Source organism: Artemia franciscana, unplaced genomic scaffold (assembly GCF_032884065.1).
Source record: "Artemia franciscana unplaced genomic scaffold, ASM3288406v1 Scaffold_805, whole genome shotgun sequence".
Taxonomy (NCBI): Eukaryota; Metazoa; Arthropoda; class Branchiopoda; order Anostraca; family Artemiidae; genus Artemia; species Artemia franciscana.
In genome coordinates, this window is record NW_027068063.1 from 98189 (window position 1) to 122712 (window position 24524).

At 34.6% G+C, this 24524-nt stretch overlaps 1 protein-coding gene across 1 annotated transcript in view; it reads right to left on the reverse strand.

Moving 5' to 3' along the window:
• Positions 1–2340: 2340 nt before the first annotated feature.
• LOC136043673 (uncharacterized protein C18orf63-like) overlaps positions 2341–24524 on the reverse strand; it is a 77389-nt gene continuing 55205 nt past the window's right edge. The window contains exons 5-8 of the mRNA XM_065728568.1: positions 17265–17361; positions 15410–15655; positions 10304–12721; positions 2341–4904 (exon numbers count right to left, since the gene is read on the reverse strand). Of these exons, the coding sequence (XP_065584640.1) occupies positions 4680–4904; positions 10304–12721; positions 15410–15655; positions 17265–17361 (2986 nt within the window). The 3' untranslated portion in view covers positions 2341–4679. The remainder of the gene's footprint in view (positions 4905–10303; positions 12722–15409; positions 15656–17264; positions 17362–24524) is intronic.

Genomic DNA, 24524 nt, shown 5'->3' on the forward strand with positions numbered 1-24524 from the left:
TGATGGTGTAATCCTCGTTAAGATTCAATGACTTTTAGGGGGTGTTTCTCCCTATTTTCTAAAATAAGGCAAATTTTTTCAGGCTCGTAAATTTTGATGGGTAACAATAAACGTGATGGAACTTATATATTCAAAATCAGCACAAAACTACGATTCCTTTGATGTAACTATTGGTTTTTAAGTTCCGTTTTTTTATAGTTTCGGTTACTATTGAGCCAGGTCGCTCCTTACTACAGTTTGTTACCACCAACTGTTCGACATAAATCTTTTGTACCTTAATACAGCTTGTAAAAAAAGATACGGTACTTATTGATTAAATGAAACACGCCCAAGAAGGGAAGTTACATTATTCCTAATGAAATATAACCTACATTTAACCTTTAGTTTATATAATAATATAATTCGGGCTATGTATTTTCACACTAGGGGGGAGGAGTCTGGGTAACGTATTTGGACAGCACAACCTAACCTTAACCCCACCCCCAATAATAATTGGGGGTGGAACAGCCTACCCAAATAATAGAAGTTCAATGCATTCTGTCACCCGTCATCTGTGTTTGTGGCTATGAAACTGGTTTTATCAAATCTTGCATCCAGCAAATTTTTCGTCTGTTTTTCTTTTAATTAACAAGTACCAAAGATACTATTTTAACATTCAGAAAAAATGAACGAACAGACATGACCAAAATCCAACGTTATCATGGAAACAAGTTTATTACAATAAAAGCAGCAGAAAAAACAAAAATAAGTTAACCACTACTTAAATACCAAAAATAAAACTATTTAAACTCACTTCAATCGGTGAATGAGGTTTTTAATCTAAAACGCATAAACTCAGCTGAAAAATAACACTAATTCAGTTTCGGTCAGAGCCAAGGAATAGAAAGGAATGGGGAGGGGACTTTTATATAAATAAGAAAAACTCAACATAGTTACCGAACAATTTTTTAGTATTAAAACAGAATTTGGGCTTTAAAAAAACAATTGAATTTTTTGATAGTTTTAGTGGGAAAGGCTTGTTCAGGTAGCATATTTGAGGCGAAAACTAAAGCCACTGAATCAAACTGAAAATAAATTTACTTTCTATTAATTTATATGAGTATCTTGAAACGTTGCAAGATGGGCTATTACCAGAATTGCCATACTAAATGTGCCTTTGTTCTGGAGAATTTGGGAATCATGCCCCCTTTTTCTCGTAACAAAAAAAAACAAAATAGCGCATATAGCCCAAAAGCATGTAATTTGTAATTATGCGCCACTTTAAGATAAATTGACGGTTTTTTAACGCTAAATCGAAGTGTTTATTTAGCTTAAGGTTAAGGCAATTTGTTAAAAAAAACTGATTAAATGAATCATGTTTAACTAAATGCTTCGTTAAGGAAATAATCTTAGACTGGAATTTTCCAGATATCTTTCCTGAGCAAGATAAATTTAATGGTTATTACAAGTTTTGTATCTATACTGTGCTTTAGGATCAAGAAACTTGCCACAGAAAAATCGCAAATGCTCTTTCTTTGTTCTTTTTTTCAAAATTTTATTTTTATTTCAAACGCAACTTCAGTTGTTTTAGCTATCCATTTCTAGGAAAGTCTAGCTGATAATTTACCCGCGATGTTGACTTGGCTGCGATGTTGACCTTTTCGCGCTTTTTTATTCTCATCTAAACCACTTCAAATACAAAATAATATGTAGACTGTTGGAACCCTTCCAAGGGCACTGTAACTCATTTCTATAGCAGAAAATGCACCTGAACCTATGACATGTGCTATTTTATTTACGCACGTCCCGTAGTTATCGTGCATACACAATATCAATTCACTTCGTCTGTTTATACAAGCTCAAAAACTGCATTTCTACAATTATCATAAAAATCGGCTTTAAGAAATGAAGTGAATTTATAACTCGAACGTCTTATGGCATCTGTAACGGCGCCTATTTCAGTAAATATTGCAACCAAATTAGTTCCAATAATAAACACACATATAATAATAGTACTAATTATAATAATATATGTAAGAATACATAAAAATTATATTAATTAATGACTGATGAAACTCGCGTTGCACTCTTTCACATAGTATGGACTAAGTCCTTCATTTTAAATAATTTCTAATTAAATATTTCAGAAATAAAATAGTTATAAACGGAGATTTTCATTGTATCTTCGAAGCTACGATGAGAGAGCTTATTAAAAATTACAAGTTTTGTATCCGGTTCATGTTTTAGGATCAAGAACCAAATGTCAGAGAAATCTTAAAGGTGTAAAAACGATACTCCCTCTAAAAAAAAAAGAAGAAAAAAACATTTTCTTTTACCTTTTTTGTAAGTTTTCTTTTTTCTGAACTTTTTTCTAATTTTTTACCAAACTGGCGAGTCTTCTGCTCTGTTTTTAAGCTTACCTAAACCATTCTTGAAAATGAATGAGAAACAAACACGATAAAATAGAATGGGGGCTGTTGAAAACCATACAAGGGCAATACAACTCATTTAATATAAACATAAATATAAACCTAAATAAACAAGATAAAATAGAACGGGGGCTGTTGAAAACCATACAAGGGCATTACAACTCATTTCATATAAACATATAAACATAAATAAACAAGATAAAATAGAACGGGGCTGTTGAAAACCATACAAGGGCATTACAACTCATTTCATATAAACATATGAACATAAATATAAACATAAATAAACAAGATAAAATAGAATGGGGGCTGTCGAAAACCATACAAGGGCATTACAACTCATTCCATATAAACATAAATATGAACATAAATAAACAAGATAAAATAGAATGGGGACTATTGAAAACCATACAAGTGCATTACAACTCATTTCATATAAACACAAATACAAACATAAATAAACAAGATAAAATAGAATATGGACTGTCGAAAACGATACAAGGGCATTAAAACTCATTTCATATAAACAAAACATAACTTCGCCTTGACTGTTTCCGTCGGCTAAGAAACTGCTTTACCGGTATGTTTGAAATTACAATTAAAATTGGCTTTAAAAACTAAGTGAATTTATAACCTGTTTTATAGCATCTGTAACCGAACACAATTGAGTAAATATTACAATTATATCATCTAGACAAAGATGAAATTGACGTTTTTTTTTTCTCGGTAAAGCACATTTAATTGGACTTCGATAAGCAACCTACAGATCAGATGCAAGCAAAATAGGAAAACATTTGTTTCTATGCCCTTTTGTTTCAATTTCATGAGAGGAGGGAGAGTGGACAAATATCAGGACGGGGCGAATACATAGTGTTGGCAACTGCACGCTAATTAATAAATATTATATTTCTATTAATTCTGTAATTTAGACTTTTATATTTTCTTCTTTTATTCTCAATAAAACGGCGTTTAGCACACTCTGGTATAAAGAACTTAGGACATCATTGGCGTGGCAAATAACTGTATTCATCAGCAATTTTTACGAAAAGGAAACTTAGGACATTATTGGCCTAATTAAACGTTTTTGGGCCATCCCCAACGATAAATTTTGGTGATTTAATTTCTTTTTCGGGATTTAAAAACTTAACTTGGAAATTTAACTTTATGAATCTTAACTTTTATATCATAAGGACTGATATAAAAAATGCTGAAACTACGTGAGCCTTCAAATGATTATACAAAAATCTTATTATATAATGATTATAATATATAGTACAGCATAAACTAATTATATGGATTAATTAGACTAAGTCCACACCAGTATGAAATTAAACAATATCTTTCAACAAACCCCAACATAAACAAAAAATCGGAAATAAACAAAATTTAATGAAAATCCGTTTTTAGGCCCCTTATTCCAATTTTTTCAAAAGACGGGGAGGGGAACCAATATCAGAACGAAAAGAATATGCTCTATAACTCCAAAAACAAACAGTAAATAACAAACATTTAAGAAATCTTTGCCAAAAAATAATTGGCACATTAAAGTCAAAATTATGTGCGACTTTTTTATGGGCTTAACCAATCTGGCTTCTGAATGACTCATTTGAGGATTAACAAACAAAATATATAAAATTGCAAATAGAAACCAGAGCATCTCCTCGGCTATACTTGCTATCTATATAGAAATCAATCTTATAGGGGTAGGAACCGAATTAGTGTTTGGGGGATGGGGGGGGGAAGATTGAACCGATAGGAATCGGTTCCACAATCGGTAATTTTAGCCGCTTCAACCCTGTAATTAGAGAAACTTTCAACCTGCTTGTGGGATCACGTATCCCAAAATCCACCCCTTGCTCCGCCCCTACAATCGTGTCTCACAATAAAAATACCATACATATTTATCCCAGCATAGTTTATGTTCTGTTCAGACAACAAGAAAATACTCCTCTGAAAATAGACAACAGCTCTGGTAACCGACTTACAAAATAGCATGGTGAAAAAAAAATTCGGATGTTTAAAAATTCATGTATCGACCAATGAATTATTAAAGCTAAATATACAGAACAGAAAAAAATGTATCAAAATGGTTTAAAAATAACAAAGTTAACAACCAGAAGACAGCAAAGATATTATGGTTCAACACTGTTTCTTCAAAATCTTCAATTAGGTTTTAGATCTAGGCTTTAGTTGTTAAAATTACAGTCGGATAAACTGAGGAGACGGATAGAAGAAATTGAGAAAAAGAAGGAAAATGAGAAATAAAGAGCATTAAAACTGAACGGGTAGGCCTAATGATATATGGACCTTGTTAACCAAATCCTGTCGCTTGTCTTTTGATTTCACTTGAATTCCTTTAGCCTTAAGCCAGGCTGTGATGGTAGGCACATTCACTATGGAGAGTTGACCTAGTTTCGCCAATTCCTCTACATTGACATTTGTGGCAATTTTAGGTGGGGCACGTGGTTTTTTGGATCCATTCTCATTCTGGGAGGTCTATAAATACATATTATAAATACTTTAATCGAATTACATAGCATAAAATTACGTATTAAAATTAAATAATGTTAACTAAGATGGCTTTTACCTGAATTCCCATGCTAACTTATGCGAAGATTTGAAAACTTTGAAATTTTGAAATAGTTTGACATGTGATAATTCTGCTATGGGATAAATAAGATTTTTTTTTTACTTAAGGTCTTTTTTCTTTTTTTTTGTTTGCCTTTTTTATTATTTTTGTTCTGAAAGCTCTAACATACAATATTGCATAATCAATTACAGGTTTAAATCGCATAGTAAAACTACACATGTTAAATAAATAAGGAAAAAAATAATAATTGAAAGCAAATCAAGTTTTGCTTTCAACATGAATAATTTCCAACAAAAGGGATTCACTTTAATCCCTAAATTCTACACACAAATATAAACGAATGCCTGAATGAGTAGCCTGACCACTCAATGAGTCGGTATCAGATAGATATTCAGCGTCATACAAAACGATTAGGTTTTCAATCACTTTTTTCAAGGCATTAACTTGCAAAATATATATTACTTGATTGTTAGCCTAAAGAAGCCTAATACATTTACATTGAAGAAGAGGAATAATTTTCCCAAACATGAACTTACCCATGCACTGAGTGATTGACAGACTTAAACCTCCTCCTCTCCAAATGCGGAAAGTATTCTAACATAGGCCTTTTTAGGTTATTTAATGGCTAAAATCCTAAAAAGGATATTTTTATCCTTTCCCTTCAGATGAATCTTTAAAAATTGAAATGTGATCTGATATATGCATGATCAATTCCAATGCATCGAAAATAAGGCAGCTTCTTATTACCCGATCAAAGGTACCACATGAACACCCTAGTTTTATCTTCAAACATGAAACTATAATGAGAGTCGACGACCTTCGTCTATTGGGGATTCATTTCTCCACGAATCTCTCTTAGAAAAATCCCCTTGGTAGGTGAGAACCTCCTGTAAAAGAAACCTGGGAGTAACTCTTCAGTGCAAAAACCTTGTTCCATTCAGCTTGATTATCCCACTCCATGAGTCCTGCATGAGACTCACAGCTGAATATGGATGTCCGTTATATACTAGTCCTCCGAAAACGCTGTTGGTACCACTCCAGAAGATCCAAAAAAATGCAAATAGGGCGGGCTACACCACTAGACATGACTCCTTCTGGCCTCTAAATTAAAGGCTTAATGTGGGATCGATGGCTATTTTCTACAAGTGCATGAATTCACCTCCCTCAGAAAAGCTCTCACACTGTATCCCAGTTTTTTCCAGCCATCAAGGCTGATACGAATACACACAGCTCGGTCCAACTTATCTAAAGGAGGACATGCCAAGAGCCGAGTGCCTTAGGAACAGCTTCATCCGGTGTTGCACTTCTATTTGGAACGATCTTCCTGGAAATATTATTCCAGCAAATCTCTCTGTTGACTCCTTCAAAAGAAGGTTCAGTGGACGTTTAAAACCTCGAGGTTCCGGAACGAGGTAAATGAATATAGACGTATCAGATACGTTTATGTACCTGACGCTGTGAATATAGGAATAAAAAAAAGGAAAAATCTACCCCCTCACCTAGTGCGACCAAATCAATGACAAAATAATTTGCTTTTCGTTTCCGAAGTTTAATTTTTCCTCGCTGGAGCAGCAAGGAGACATTTCGAATGGAATGGCTCTCGTCATAATAAACGTTTTCTCACGCATCCATCTAACAAGTCATTTCAAAAAATAGAGTTTGCAAGAATTTACTCTGAGGTTTTCTGTGGTGATCACGATAATAGAGACGTTTTACATTACTAATAGTAGACCTTTTTAGGCTATTTAATGACCAGATGTCAAATTAAAGATCTTCTGGTGCCCCCCCTCCTCCACGCAAAATCTAGTTTCACCAAAGCAATGAACAAGAAATTTGCTTTTCATTTTGGGGGTTTCATTTTAACTCGACGTACAACGTATTGTTTTTTAACCCGTTCCTATCTTTTCCCACATTCGTTTCTTTACCTCCAGATATGAAAAACCCTTGTCCCCTTCATTACTGATAGAACAAACCACTAGTTTTCGTTTTTTGTTATTCGGTACTGATGATACCCAAGTTTTATGTTCGTTTCCTTGTTTTGTTCCCTCCTCCTTTTATATACTATTTTCAAACTTTTTTAATGTATATTTTATTTCATTCTTTTTTTTTAGTTTTATCAGTTTTTACCTTTTTAACTTTCTGACATTTTGCAGCTTAATATTTTTGCCCAATGAATGGTTTTGTCGACCCGACATTATTGCTTAATTTTATTTTGAGAGGGGAGGTTATGACTCCAAAATACGAATTCAGCACTTCGGGGCTTGGGATAGGAGTTTTTGAAAAAAATATCTTATCTTACGTACTCACAAGAAAACTCGTAAGCTCCAGTTTAATAAGGATAACTATTAGGTAATGAGACAAAGCAACAAAAAATCTTTATTCTATCACTAGAACCAGGGCCTGTCGTAAAACAGGCATAAACCATGAAAATCGCATACTCTCTTGTGAGATATACCCGAAATGATAGTTGCTTTGGGTAACCGTTGAACAGCATTACGTGACTCTTTCCAATTAGTTAATTAATCAGAAGTTACAGAAAATTACCAAATATATAATGTAAGGTTTTTTTTTGTTATGTATCAAAGGGATAAAACGGTGGCTTTCTCTCCTTTATTGCACTTTACTTTTTTTGTTTTTGTTTTTTAAGCCATTAACGCACCAGCTCTTTCATTTCATTGCTAATCTTTTGTAAAACAGTGACTCCGAGATAACAAAATTATGTTTTGACGATACATTTTTGATATGTATCGTCAAAACAATATTTTTTTGAAACGATATGTTTTGACATACCAAGGACAGTGAAAATGAAATCTGACTTTAAAAAATAAAAAATAAACTCAGATATTAAATTTTTAATGAGTAGGCCATACACATGGTAATTAACATATTGTTAATGTTTGAATTCCTTAGATTATTGGTTTAACCTACTTTAACTCTTTCATGTAGCGTTCTGCCATCTACATTTCCTATACATTACTCTGCACATAGAATTAAATTATGTCGATCATATCATATTGACTATATTATATGGAATTCTGTATGCTCTAAAATTACAACCTATGCATATAAAGTTATATTCCATATAAAATATTTTACCTTATATTAGCAACATTATACAGAATTATATACGCATATGCACATATGCTCTAGAATTACATCCTATGGAAACAGAATTATCAAACAGTTCTTGGTAACGAACTGTAGTAAGGAGCGACCCGGCTCAATAGTAACCAAAACTCTAAAAACCGGAATTTGTGATTCAAAAGAATTGCATTTTAATGCTGATTTTAAATATATAAGTTTCATCAAGTTTAGTCTTACCCATTAAATGTTACGAGCCTCAGAAAATTTGCCTTATTTTAGAAAATAGACTCTTTGCCTTATTTTAGAAATAGAATCTTAACGAAAATCACACCATCACATTCAGCGTATCAGAAAAAGTGTCAAACTTTAGCGTATTTTGAAAATTTTGAAAAGTAGGTGTTATTTAGATATAAATAATACCGGAAAGCTCGTCCAGGTATGTATGAGGCATCATGATGATTTTCTCAATTAATCAGTTTGAGTGTTTTTTCAGTTTACATTTTGTTGTTTTATTTTTTTCACTTGTTTTGTCCATGTTACCATGGCCCAATAGGACTTTCATGTGAATAAATCTTTCTATCTATATGGATTACATTACATTATATTAATTATATTATGCAGACTCATATACGCATATATGCTCTAGAATAGTAAAAGAAAATCGTACCAAAAGTAGAGATGCCTCTAAAGAAAACATCCCAGTGCGGCTTCAAGACAATGGTCTCTAAAGCATGTTCTCATACAGCGTAAACCCTATCAAGCAATTTGTATGAGACTAACACTCTCCTTAACCAACCTTTATGGGACTGCTTTATTCCAATGGTTTCCCTTGGTGCCCAATAAACAAGTCAAAACTCTGTGCATAACCATACCTGATAGAAGTTCAATAAAGTCAAAAAAATTTCCCACGAATAGAGTTAGTCCCGGTCACACAAGACTTTCACCTTTTCAAACTTACAGCAAGTTTTTTAGCATAAACGTTACTGTAAATGTCAAAATCTGGTTAACCTGGACGTTCACTTGTGAATGTCCAAAATCTGGTTAATCTTGACATCCACTGGTGAATTTTCAAAATCTGATTAATCTCAACATTCACTGGTGAATCTCCAAAATCTGGTTAATCTCGACATTCACTGGTGAATGTCCAAAATCTGGATAATCTCGACATTTACTGATGAATGTCCGAAATATGGTTAATCTCGACATTCACTTGTGAATGTCCAAAACCTGGTTAATCTCGAAATTCACTGGTGAATGTCCAAAATCTTATTAATCTCAACATTCACTGGTGAATGTCAAAAATCTGGTTAATCTCGACATTCCCTGGTGAATGTCCAAATTCAGGTTAATTTCGACATTCACTGCTGAATTTCCAAAATCTGGTTAATCTCAACGTTCACTGGTGAATGTCCAAAATTCATTTTTCTCTGCTTTGATTCAATTAGCTTTGCAAATCAGCTTTTTCAGTCTTGTGCAAAATTGATGGTAAAACTTAAAGTAAGGTTAGGTTGGGTTAGGTTAAATTAGGTTATAAATCTCAGAATTGGGTTAAAAATCCAATCTAACCTGTAAACATCAAACCTTGCATAAAACTAAAAAAAATTGACTGGCAACACTGACTAGATCTAAGGAGAAAAAAAAGTATTTCGGACATTCGCCGGTGAATGTTGACATTCATCAATTTCGGACATTGATATAACATGTACACCAAATTAGTTGATTTTTTTTTAAGTTAAACAAAGTTAACTTCTTTTCCAATACGGTATAATAAAGAAGAAGAAAGCATATTAGAAAAACGGTTAATTAACTCTGTGAACAACTCTATTAACTTTATTGACGCCATGGGAACCCTGCATGAGAGATCATGAAAAAACTTACTTGATTATCATTTTTCTAATACTGCATCTTCTGTATCAATCTATTTCTCAGAACAAGACATTTCTGGAGGAGGAATAATTTTCATCTGATCGAGCAGAAATTTTCATAACAATTTTTTTCAAGCAGAGCAGAAATTTTCAAGTCGAGGCTTGAAAATTTGAAATATTTGTTGTCGATCAAAAAACTAATTTTAAAAAAATTCCACAAAACTGAAAAAGTTGACTGGCAACGCTGACTAGATCCAAGGGAAAAAGAGGTATTTCGGATATTTAGCGGTGAATGTCGACATTCACCAATTTCGGATATTTATATAACACGTACACCAAATTGATAAAAAACTTACTTGATTATCATTTTTCTTCCGCTTCTTTCCAGTTTCAGCGAAATCCTTCCCCAGTTCTTTAAACTCTGCCGGGTTTTTCAGGTCCAATTCAGAAAGTCTTTCAAAAATAGATGGCTCTGTGGTGGACAAATTAACTTTGCTTGTAATACTGTTGATCTGTGGACTTGTAACACCCTTAGGATGTGAATAAAAATACGATGCAAGCATTTTATTTCCAATTGAAGAGTTGAGAGGGGTTTCTAACTGAATGGCTTTTGCTTTTATACTGTCTTTGTTAGCTTTCTGTTTTTTCTTAAGATCCAGAGCAGGCTTTTTCAAAAAAGCTGGTGAAGACGTGATAGGTTTTTGTATTTTATTTTGGGAAAAAATTGGCACTTTCTTTTCTAGGCAGATGGCAGACTTGCTACTTGTATCCAAATCATTTCGACAATCACTCTTTCCCTGAACCGAGGCAGTTTTATCTGCTATATCATTTTCTCTAACCATATTTTTCACACTGTCATCTTTTCGTATAGCTTGACAATACGTTGGTTTCTTTTTCAGCATAAAGCTAGGAATAAGTTTCTGTGGTTTAGGGTCGTGTTCAATAATTGGTTTTAACACAGCTGATGAGTCTACTTTCTTTTTAACAAAAACAGGAACAATCTTGTCGTGAGCTGCAGGGGTGCTACCTTCCTCAATTGATGGTTTCATAAAACTTGATTCAGTTCTTACTACTTTGTTTACCAAATGATTATTAGCTATAGCTTGAGGAGTTCCACAAGGATTTACTTTAAAAGGTGGGTGGCCCTGAATAAAACTAGAAGGTACCGCATTCTGAATTGTTACTGAAACTTTCTCAATTGACGGCTTCACGGAGTCAAGGCTTGATTTGACCCCCTCTTTTATAAAATATTTATCAGGTGCAATTTGAGGGTGATGAGTTAAATTGGGTATTGAGTTAACAGTCCAATTATCCTGACTAGAAGAAAAGGCACGATGAAATGCTGTAGTCCTATGCATGGTAACGTTCTCAACTAATGACTTCACATAACCAGAGCTCACTTTAACTTCCTCATTGACGAATCCTTTATCTCCACAATTAATAGGGGTCCCACAAGCACTTAAGTCAACCGCCGAATTACCCTGGCTACAAGAGTAGCCATAATGAGGTAAAGGAGTCTGAGTTTCATTTGTACCAGCCTTTTTAATTGACGACTTCAAAGGGCCAGAAATGATCTTAAGTGCCTCATTTACTTCTGGGTTTCTACAGATATTTGAGCTGAGAGATGGATTTACTTTGCCAGAAGAAGAAGTGTAGCCAGGTCGTGTGTCAACTTGTAGCTTCACAGAGCTACGACAAAATTGCAAAGGCTTATTTACTAAATTATTGATTACTACATTTTGGGAAGCTTTACTGGGAGTTGAGCTAGAAGTTGAACTAGATGAACCACCATCGTGAGGCAAGACCCTTTCTTTATGCATACCACTGCTTGTATTAACTTGAATTTCCATCGGTTTGTCATTCTTCTCCAAATAATGCTCTGAATCAGAAACAGATTTTTCTGACTCTTTTTCAATACTGGGTACTTTACTAATAAAGTCATAATCCTGAGACAGAAACGGGGTAACAGATCCTTGAGGCAAACTTGGGTGGTACGGATAGATACTGTCTGCAGTGCTCGTGGCTATTTCGATAATCTCGTCACTTTTCAGGATTTCAACTTCATTCATCAATTCCGACTCAGAAATGTGACTACTCTTCAAATTTTCACGCATATTCTCACTATCTGTAGACTTAATATAAATCGTTGGTACAAGTTTTGTTTGTTTGCCTTTATCACGTGGTTTGAATGGCAGTTTCGAATTATTAGCTTTAGAAAGAAAATATTTTGAAGAACCATCAGCTTCAGTACCAGCCTTAGAAGTATGGTTGGTTTTACCTTTATCAGCAATAGTTTGACCTGATTCTGGGTATTTAATAGGACTCCAAGGCTTAGAATTTAAGTTAGGAGTAATAAATTGAGACTGAAAATACTTTGATGGCAACCCTGTTTTGTTCATCACATCATGACTTTCTTTTCGATTAAGTTCCACATCAGCCATGTTGCCAACTCTTAGTTGAGACTCAGTTTCACTGACAAACGGCTGGACTCTCCCCACTTTTTCACTCGGAGTAGCACATACTTCACTCTGAGAAGAAGACGTTGCGCCAAGACTAGGTTGGAATACTGGAGCATTTCCTTTCATTGTTTGTGAATTTTGATGTTGAAAATGACTTTGAAAAGAAGATGTTTTATTTTTTGTGGGACTTTTAATATTCTTAAGCATTTCGAAAATACTTTGCTGTTTTAGGGTTGGGCGAGGATTAACAGTTCTATAAGGTCCTGCCACTGCCGGCAAATGAGCTTCTAAATTCTGAAATGCTGGCGATAAGACCTAAAAGAAAAAAAAATAATTAAACCAACAACACAGCTGTTTCCAAATACAAATGATCTTCACAAGTAAAAACATAATTTAATACCCAGTGAAATAATGCATTGTGAGTTGTAACACAAAATGTCCTGTACATTGAATTATCTGTGTAGGTATGTGCAATGGTGTTGCGTTTCTGTTTTGTGACAGACAAAAGTTTATTAATGGGACGAATGGGTGTAAAAAGTAGCCGACAGAATTTAGCAAGGTTTACTCCAGCGATTGATGATTCATCAACTGTTCATTTATATTTCCTTATTTCCTTAATTATTGCTCGTCCTTAACTATTTATATCTTCGAGGATAAGTGTCTATGCCAAATTCTAAAGATCAGTCGGATACCAGAGCCTTTTTTTCAGGCCATCCATAAACAACACGGATTTCGACACAGGTCGTGCAGATTATCGTTTTGAAGGCAGTGTTCAACGCGGCGAATGTCTTCTCAGAACCAGTGCTCAACCATGCTATTCTAGCGCATTATAATTTTGAAGTACCCGTGTTCAAAAGGCTTGGAACCCGTAAAATGAAAACGCTGCAATGTTTTTCTGGGTTGAACACGGAGAACCTGAGAACGATTTTTGTCGAACCCACTCTAAACATGCTTCAAACCCAGTATCCGAAAACACAACTGATTTTTCTCATTTTCATTTTTATAAATTTTTTGAATGTCTTTTTTCTCATGTGAGGTCGTTATACAAGTTATTCTATATATAAATTACAGAAAACTACAATAGTAAATAAATAACAATCATCTAGCTTTAACATACTAGGGCCATACCCCTCCTCCCAAACAGCCTTCACGAGGGACAAAGGGAAGAAATACAGTCCTTTCCACATTTTGATGTATGGAGATTTTTATAGACAAAAATAAAAAGACAAAATCAAATGGAAAAACCGAAATATCTCATATGGAATAAAAAAAAAAGCACCGTTAAAACTTTTAAAAGAAGAGAGATAGAGTTTTACCTCTTGGAAAATTTGAGATAGAGTGCTCTATTCTTGGAAAATTCTTCCTACACTGAAATTTAAATATTTTCGAAATTGTTTCCAATAGCTTGTTTGCACCCTTTACTTCTTGTAAATATTTTGAATAATTATTTTCACATTGATTCAAGATTTCGTTTTAACTATGATTTAAGATAGAAAGGTGGAGGGAATCCGTAGTTAAGGTAAAAACGTAAAAAATTTATGCTAAAGATATAAAAGTTGTCTACGGCTAAGATCCAAGATTTTTTTTTTTTTTTACCCTAAATTTTACCATGATCAAAATTATTTCCAATAGCTTGTTTACACGCTTTCCTTCTTATAGATATTTACAGTAATTATTTTCAAATTGATCCAAGTTTAAGATATTAAAATGCATGGCGTATAGCATTAATTTTTCCCATGGTTGAAGATAGGAGACGTGGAAGGAATCCTTCTTAAAGTAGTTTCAGTTAGTATAAGTTAGAGTTCCTTCTTTATTGTAATTAATTTTAAAAACTTTTTGGACAAGGCAAGTTTTTCAAAGAAAAGTAAAGAGCTCCATTAAGCCGAAAATGAGCAAAAATAAAGTCAAATAATCTTCCAAGCCTAAAACTATCACCAATCACTATCAATAAATAAATGAAACTCAAAACGAACATAAATTAAAATAAATAGTCGAGTCAAGCTTGAAACGAGCAAAAATTAACGTGAGTAGGGATGATAACCCCTACACCTTCTAAAGACCAAAACACAATTTGCATTTATCTGGAAAAAAAAGACCGTGGATTGTCAGTTTAATTGGCATATACTGACAATTCTTCCTTAAGATTTTAATAATTTTTCATTAATGAAAGTGAGAAAGGTGAAATCATTTCTATAAACAAACTTTGAACAAATTGGCTATCTCAAAATTTTGATTGGATGTGTTTGGGGAAATTATGGGCGTGGAGGGGATTAGTTGCCCTCCAATCACTTTTGAATATTGAAAGAGCATTAGCCCTTTCAATTTCCAATCGAATGAGCCTTCTACGACAAATCTTTTGATACAAAGTGCCCTGGTCTAAAAAAAAAAAAAAAAAAAAATACATAATACAATGTGCCCACCTCGCTCTCTACTTAGGCAGCGCTATTAAACTGCCTATGATATACGCAAAATATCGTGGCTCCAGCCATTTTTTTTTCAAGCCAATATATTTTCCCTGTTGTTCAAGCAAAGAGACGGTAGGTTTCCTATGTAGAGGATTCGGAAAAGACGGTTCTAACAGAGTACTTTTTGTTTTGATGACTCTTATTTTAGGAGTTATGGGCTATTGTAGTTTTATTAAGGGATGTGATCGTCTCTTAGTAGGTTGCTAGCTACCACTGCAACCCGGGTTCCTCCTTGTTTTTATAAAATGATTATAAAATTTAAGATTTTACTAATTATAAATTGATTACATAACATAATAATAATAATAAGAAAATAATAATGTAATAATAATATAATAATTATAATTATACCTAGTAATTATAACCATATAACTGTAATTATTTACATAATCAAATAACTTATAAAGTAATTGCTTAAATACTTCCAAAATTACTCCCAATAGCTTGTTTGTATTCCAATCCCTCCTTAAACGTACAAACTCCATGTCAGAGAGGAAAAAGTTACATACAACTAAAACATAACGAAAGAAACTCTTACTTGGTCAGTTACAACAAAAGAAGACACTGGTTTGTATCCTTTCACTTCTAACTTCAATCCCATTTGTAGTTCATTGACATCATTAATAAAATCTTGAAGAATCGGTGTTGGATCAAATCGTCTAAGGATAACTGGTGACCTTGAATGAACACACCAATGAGGATAAGTGTAAGTTGTTCCAGTTGGTGAAAACTTTACGTTGACGTAGTAGGTCGAAGATGGGTCATTTGGTATCTCAAGTCCGTACTGAAAAGAAGATAGCGATAAAATACTTGACCAGGGTTTGTATTCTGTGCCAACCAGAGTCATTTAAGGGGGAGGGCAAACGGAGCAGCTGCTCCGGGCACCGTAACTGGGGGGAGGGCTCAGCTGGGAGGCTGGCACCTTTGGTAAAATGTTTTACTTTGATTCGGCTTCTTTTTGCTTGTATTTTTGAGTTGGGAGGGGGCAGTGTAATTAAGTTTTCCCAGGGTACCACTAACCCTAGGAACGGCTCTGGTACAAACCTTCAAAGGTTCTCAAAAAGGCATTTGAGAAAAATATTTTCTCGAATGCGTTTTTGAGTGCATTGTTATACATTCATTCGTTTATTTTAGCATATTTGAGTGTTTATGAGTGTATTATGTGTATTTGTCGGAAAACAATCTGTGAAAAATCATAAATAAAAACATCGAAAATTCAAAAAGTTTTTTTTTGTCAAAAGTCAAGGCATTTGACATTTTGAAATGGTTTGACAAATCAAAACCAATTAAGAGGACTAACTAGTTTCAAATTTTTTATTTTTGGGGAGGATTTATATTCTTATTTAGAATATTCGACTTTTTTTTAGCAGAATTGACCATATTTCTCTCCTTCACCACCTTATTAGGCTCTTTCAGTTATTTTTTTTTTCCTTTTTTCATGTTGGTGTTTTTTTGTCGGTGTTGTGCTGGATGTTTGTATTTTTACGTTTCCTTCTTTCATGTTTTTTTTACTTACTTTCTTCTTGTTATACTATTGCAAAGTATCGGTGGAAAATAATAATAATATCTTCCGGGTCAATTCCAATTCGCACTTTTAGACGACTGTGTTTTTATCTTTCCTTCTATCGTGTTTTTTTTACGTGTTTTACTCCACATGTTATACTATTATACGGTGTGATAAAAAAAACAAAATAATAATAAGAGTAATATATTCCACGCAGGGGTATAGCCAGGGAAAGAGAAGGCTAGAGGGTTAGATTCCTTCCCCCCAAATTTTTTTCTGTCAAACTCGTAAAAAGGTAACAAAAATGCATATAAACAAAATTTTGATGCGCTTCTTAAAGGTGTTTTTGTAACCCCCTTCCCGCGAAAAAATCCTGGCTACGGTCCTGCTGAAATGTCAGATCCAATTGGCACCATTAGACGACAAAATCACGTGCTATTAAAATATATTTATTCCATTTGAATATGTTTTATTTGTTTTATTCCATTATTCCTTTTACTCCATTAAATAAGTTTTATTAGATATTAATTATTTTTAAATAAATAATGTTTATTCTATTTATGTATAACCAGCTCAGTCTATCCAATGATTATTGTTATGGTTATTATGGGTCCAAAGCTATTATGGGCCTTAGTAATAACAATTAATCAATTTATTTGATTAAACGATTATTATAAAAATGAGCATATTAATTGAGCATATTAGTTAGTTAAATTAAATTTTCGTATTAATTTAATTAAATATTGGTTACTTTTGTATTTTATTAATTTTTTTATTTAATTCAAAAAGTTATTGATGAAAATTATTTAATTAACTATTTATTAAAACAATTATTTCCATATATAAGTAATAATAATTAATTGTTTCCTTAAGACAATGAAAAACTTACTGTAAACTTCCAATGTTCAATGAATGAAGACAACTGCTTATACGGGCATGAGGGAGGAATTTGTCTTGAAATAGATTCGATAGAAGCCTGCCGTAACCTTAAAAGAAAGGAGTAATTTAAAAATTCTGCTCATCAAAAATCAGTATTTTACAGTAAGGAACGTTTCCAGTTTAAAATGTACAAGAAATATCTACTAATTTTACAGCCCATATACGTAAACATTTGTGAAGAGGTTAACATATGAACTTTTCCTTGTGTGCTAAGAGCACAAGGAGACTTTCCACGGTTCTTCGAATGGCCGATCGATTTTACGCAAGACTAAAACGGCCTGATTCTGCTACGGCGTGTTTCTACAGTCACTTCACACAAATCTCTATGAAGGGGTTTACGTATAAACCTCTCCTTGTCTGTTACGGTCACAAGAAGACTTTCCGCGGTTCTTCGCATGGCAGATCAATTTTCCATGAGACTGGAATTCGATTCTGCTATGGCATATTTCCTAACAAGACATCTCTTTCCATCCTTCATGGGTAACCAAATTAAGTAACTTGTTTTAAAACGAAAGCACCAACTTTAATCCAATATGTGGATGGCCCAAGCGTCTTATGGCAAGTTCAGACATGCTAGAAGAAAGTTTTTCCCTACCTGAGAAAAAAACAGCTCTTTGGTGTAGAAAAACAATAGCCTGCTCCAGACCAAGGGGTATTGGGGTCATTTACTCCCCCTCCCAAAAAACGATTTTTGAACATTCCGTTTTTTTTTTGTTTTTTTTTCATTGAATAGGGCTGCTTTTAGAATTTCTTTTGAAAAAAAGAGAAAAAAAATCTGAATTGTCGCTCTCCTAGATTCTGAATTATATGCTTTGTGCCCCTCTCCCAATTTCCATAAATTAACACCATTGAGTTTAAATGGTTTTTTCAATCTTCCCGTAATTTTTACATAATTTTCCAGAAGGTTTTCATTGCATTTGAAGGAGGTTTTTTCGTGCAAATTTATCGGCTATTGATGTGAAATGGGCACACTGCATAATTAACAAACCTTTCCCGGGAGGTTGTGGGGAAAATGGCATCCTCAGAGGCATAGAGGCGAATGCCGTAGAGGCGTTCAAACATTCTGAACAAAGTGAATATTTCATAGCTTACCCAGTTTTAAGGGGGAGGGCTTGCCTTTGTGACAATCAGCATGTCTATAGTGATTTTTAATTATGTTCAATCCCCCCCCTTAAAACTTTCTCGAATTAATCCCAACTAATTGCAGTCACAGTTGCAGTAGTAGTAGTAGTGATAGAAGTGGCTCTGACAGTTTCAAGTTAATAAACGTTTTGAGCTGTCAGACTTGCAGGTAGTCGTAAGCAGTCATAGCCACAGTCGCAGTGGCAGTTACAGTAGTAGCATTAGTGATACTGACAGTTTCAAGTTAATACCCAAGCTGTTACTAAGATATTGCATATTACTATCATCGCTAGTCTGAATGCAGTGTCTTTTGATTCAGTTTAACATCCCTCCAAACCTTCCCGCAGTTTCCTTAACAACCTTAGCTTTGAACTAGTATTGAATTCAGTATTGAACTAGCTCTCAAAGGGATTACACCTGTTTGAACTTTTGAATTGTTTGAACTTGATTCCTTAACCATGAATTAATTCAGTGACTACAGAAATTGTGCAATCTGATACTTGAATTTATCACACAATCAGATTTTTGGCGTTTTGAATTGAGAAAATTAGATACGATAGCCAAGTGTGGTGTGTAGAGAAAATTGGATATAATTTGCCTGCGCTTAATTACGCTGTTTAGTGTCGAGAAGGATTAGCAGTTGGGCCGACCTCGCACAGTTTGGACTGATTGTTCACTTGGATACATTATTGAGGTTCGGCCCTCACAGAAAGATAAGTTTCTTTCACTTTATAACCTTTCATTTATAAGGCATGAATCCTGCGAATATTAAAATCGGTGATTTATTCCTAGCCAAATTTGCGAGCTATCCCCTCTGGCCAATTCGAATCCTAGAGGTAATGACGATGAATACCGGAGACTGCAAATTTGTTGTTTTTTGCTACGGCAAAAAACACGATCGTCAGCTTGTATAAGTCGCTAATCTTCTTAGTTTTAATGATAATGAGAAGGAAGCATCAACAAAGAAAACTAAGGGTGTAAATCATGCGTTTGATGAGCTAAAAAACCATCCTGATGTTTACCGGCATTTTTCATTTTAGTATTTTTCATTTATGCGTTTTAAAATTGTTTTCTTCCATTCTTCTTTATTTCTTTTCTATTATTATTTTTTAATGGTATTCTTTTTCGCATTTTCTACGCATGTTTATGTTTAATTTACTATTTAGATTCATTATTATCATTTCTTATCCCCATGATTTATCTGTCATCCCTGTTTACTCTTCTTCCTCTGTTTTTTTTTTTTTTTTTTTTATGCTGAAGTGTTATTTTTTATGTGAAAAATGGTAACGTCTGATCAAAATCGTTTTAGTCTTCAGGATTATTTATCGAGAGGTATTGCTGGTGATAATCGTATAACGAGTGTTGAGCTAAAGCCTATGAGGGAAAGTGATTATATTCAGCTACCATATAATCAAGACGTAAACGAAAGGAGTCTGCGACTATGTTCATGGAGTGTTTACGTAACTACGAGTTACCTAGATATTTTAGAATTAATTGATCAATTTTCTTCTTCTTTTGATATCATAGGATTATGTGAAACATTTCTTAGCTCAAACCAGTCGATCTCTCTGTATTCATTTCCAGGTTATGATCTTCGTATCAAGAACCGAGTATTGATGGGTCGTGGTGGTGCTGGTTTCCTTGTAAAGAATGGGTTGAATTATCACGAAAGGGGTGATCTTAGTATATGGATGGAAGGTAAGGTTGAAGTTTTTTCAATTGAAATTGAATTTGATGGGGAAAAGAATATAACTAGTATGGTGTATAAGCCGCCCAGTGCTCACTTGGATGATTTCGTGGGAGGAATGAATCAGCTGATATCGAAAGTACCGTCTGGAGCAAGTCATATTGTTATGGGTGATTTTAACTTTAACTTGTTAGATTTATCTAGTCATAATGTTTTTTTTTTAATTTTATGATATTGAATGATCTATACCCGCTTGTGAGTGTAACTGGGAGTGTACCGCTTGTGAGAATAACTGGACAAGTTCAATCTTAATAGATAACATTTTCGTTCGTTCAGCTGATTTGAAGCTTTGTTATGCTGATGTTGTGACTTTTCCTGGTTCTGACCATCTTCCTTTAGTTGGTGTTTTGAAGTGTCAGTTAGGTAGACCCAATAAAAAGAAAATAAAGACAAGGTTGAAAAAAAAGAGTATCTTCAAAAGTTTGTGGGGGAAGTTAGTGTCATCGATTGGACACCTGTATTTCCTGAAGAAGAATTCCCTACGAGAGCACTTGATAATCTAATGACTATTATTTTACCTATTTATGATACTGCGTGTCCCATTAAAGTAATGAAAGTGAAGAAACAGGAACCCCGTAAGCCATGGATAACAAGTGAAATACTGGAAGAGAGGGAGCGAAAGATTGAGCTTTATCAAGAATATCTAGATGATAAAAGTGATGATCGCTTCAATTGCTTAAAAAGCAACGCAATTTAGTGAACAAATTACTTCGCAAAGCTATGGCTGAATATTATAATTTAAAGTTTTCAAATAGTAAAGAAAATATGAAAGAAACCTGGAAACTGATTAAAGAAGTGACTGGTGGGAATGCTGATACTGGGGGGGGGGGATGAAGCACAACTTGAGGGCTTCGCCCGTGAAGATAAGAGTGGAATTGTAAATAAGTTTGGTAGTTTTTTCTCTAATATTAGTTGTGAAGTGCAAAATAGTGTAAAAATAGATGTCAACAGGTTCAAAAACATATCATATGTGATAATAGAGGTGAGAGTTTTGAATTAGCGTTTGATCCGTGTACACGTGATGAACAACATAAAATAGTTAAATCTCTTAAATCAAATTCTGCTGGAGTAGACGGTTTATCTCTTTGAGCGTTTAAAGCAATAATGCATTATATACTACCGTGCCTGCTCTTCATCATTAGTCTGTCAATTGAAAAGGGCAATTTTCCTGAGCAGCTAAACGTTGCAAAAGTGATACCAGTTCATAAAAGTGGCCCTAAAAAGGAAATTGAGAATTGGAGACCAATTTCTATTCTTCCATTGTTTTCTAAACTACTAGAAAAAGTGGTTCATAATTGTCTATATGGCTTCCTACAGGCTAATAGTTTACTGAGGGAGACCCAATTCCGATTTCGCCAAGAGCACTCGACGACGAATGCTCTGCAACATCTCGTGGAATCAGTGAATAGTGGAATAGATAGAGGTGAAACACCATTGTCTATATTTATTGATATTCGTAAAGCATTCGATACAGTTGATTTTTAAACGCTACTAAGTCGGTTGGAGTCGTTAGGTGTCCGAGGAAAGTGCCTGAAATGGTTTGAAAGCTATCTCACAGGAAGATCTCTCAAAGTAATCTTGAGTGATGTGAACTCGGCAGCATTTCCAGTGGTGTGTGGAGTACCACAAGGTTCAATGTTGGGTCTGCTTCTTTACCTTATCTATGTTGATCTCATGCGTTTTTACCTGAAAGATGTGTGTCTTACCTCGTTTGCTGATGATACCGTTTTAACTGTGTTTGCCTCATCTGTGGAGAAGCTGGTGAGAAAAGCGAATCTTGCACTGGAAAGGCTAGAGGTCTTCACCTCAAGTCTACTGTGCGTAAATGTGCGCGACATTTTTAATGACGTTCTGCAGAGTTGGTACACCGCTAGATGTGTATGGACTCGTAACTTTATGTGGTAAACCAATTCAGCAAGTTGATCATCTTCGCTATTTTGGTTTTTATCTGGATTACCACCTGTCATGGAGATGTCACAGTGACACTATTTCATCAAAAATTGCCCGTGGCGTTGGCATACTTCGGCGTCTGCAGCACTTTCTCACACAGAGGATACTTCTTACTACATATTATTCGTCGGTTTACCCATATATCTCCTACGACTGCCTCCTATGGAGCAGCAACTTCTTATCCAACTATAGAAGAGTGCAAATTCTACAAAATAAAGCTGTTAGAACAATAGGTAGATATGTCTAGGATGTGCATGGCACCTGTGCTTGCTTTACGTCGCTGAAGCTCCTTAATGTCGATCAGATAAGAGATTACCAGGCTGCTGTATTTGTGTTTCAGTTTATGAATGGCCTAGCCCCGGATGTCTTTAAGAGTTTTTACCAAACAAATAGTGATCTGTATAATTATGGAACAAGGCATAGTAGTGATATCGTTGTGGATTTACGTCATGGTACAAGTTCTTCATTCTCAATCAAACAACTGGGTTCAAGTGTATGGAATGAATTATCAGTGAGCATTAGGGCGGCGGAACACGTACCTCAGTTTAAAAAGCAATTAAAAGATTATTTTTGGGGGGATAAATGTTGAATTTTACTATGGGTGGTAGGGTGATTAGGTGAAGAAGGTTGGGTTCGGAGGTAAGGGTAGGGCTATGGAGGTAAGGGTGGGCTAGGGAGGTAAGGGTTGGCAGGAGGGTAAGGTCGGGTTGGGAGGAATGAAAGGGGGGAGAGTTGTGTATTAATGAGTAAGAGAGATTGGATTTGTTATTATAGGTAAGTAGATATGTGGACTTTCGCGCGAATAGAAAACCCTCATAGGTTTTCTCCAGCGCGAAAATGTTGTATTTTATTTATTTATTTGTGAATGTTGGATAAAAAAAACTTGAACTTGAAAACTTGAAATTTTATAGACACATCCTGAATGAATTATTCCCCCTTTCCCAAGAAAAAGTATGCTTGTAAACAATGGGCAATTGTATAAATTCCAACTCCTGTCTAAGAGGCTGTGGTGGAGGGGACTTAGTATCCCTGGAGGCATACGCATAGTCATTAGCGCTTTAGACTATTTCGAAATGTTAATAAATATTTCGGACAGGGGGCATTTAAATAAGACAAATTTGGGGAGGACTGGTAGGGCTCCAATCACTTTTGAGCATACCTCTGACCATACTCTGAAGGATTCAATAATACTCTAGGCCGTCCCAGAGAAATTGCCAATACGCCCTTGTGACAGTCAGCATACATACAGTGTGTTTTGATTTTATTCAGCATCCCTTTAAAATTTCCTTAACGTAGTCACACGTAAAATTAATCACAGTTACAAGTAGCTGCATTCACAGTCACAGTTTAAAGTAGTTGTAATCACAGTAGAGAGTAGTCACAGTCAAAAGTAGTTTCGTCAAAAGTAGTTTCGTCAAAAGTAGTCACTGGCACAAGTAACATTAGTAGCCGAAATGGCAAGTAGTCACCGTCACAAGTAGTTGCTGTCACAAGTAACCTTAGTCGCAGTCAAAAACAGTCGTAGTAGAAGACACGAGTAGCTACATTTTCAGTCAATTTTAGTTACAGTAAGTTCCCAGCTAATACCCTTACCCGATCCCAAGATATTACAAATACGCCTTTTTTACACCCTGGATGCACATACTGTCTTTTGATTTAGGTATACATTCCCAAAACCTTCACCTCAATACCTTTAGCCTTTTCAGACGAACCCGGGCTAAAGCAATCTCTCTTTTTTATCGACATTTCCTACATGTAAAAAAAAGGACAAATTGCATAATATATATTCCTTGCCCCAGAGACCGTGGGAACTTGGCATCCCAGGAGGTCTAAAGATACACCATTTAATTATTTTGAACAAAACTTTTTTTTTATATTTCTATCAGCAGAAGATCAAAAAGGCTGGTTGTTCTCCAGTCACTGTTCAATATCCCCCTCAGCATGACAAGGAGATTTCAACTTTATACCCTCAGAGATTTATTAAATATTGCTGATACACCCTTTTGACAGCCATCATGCATATTGTGTGCTTCGGTTTTTTCCGACATTAAACACGACATTATCTAAAATTTTCACATTAATACCTTAATTAATACCCTAGTTTACCGAAAGTTTCACATTAATAGTCTAATAGTAATAATTTATTTTTAACCCAAGATCCAGAATTAAACCTTTCCCGTATTCCCAGCAATCCACCTTGTATAGCTTTAATAACTTACCATCCTTGGCCCAGGGGCTGTCTATCTTCCGTCAATCTATGTGCATGGATGGGGGTCCGGTCACCCTCCCATCACTTTTCAACATCTCACCAAGATTGATTTTAACAACCAAGAAACTTTCCTCCTCTTGGGAAATCATACTCTCCTTATACTAGGGGAACAAAATGACTGA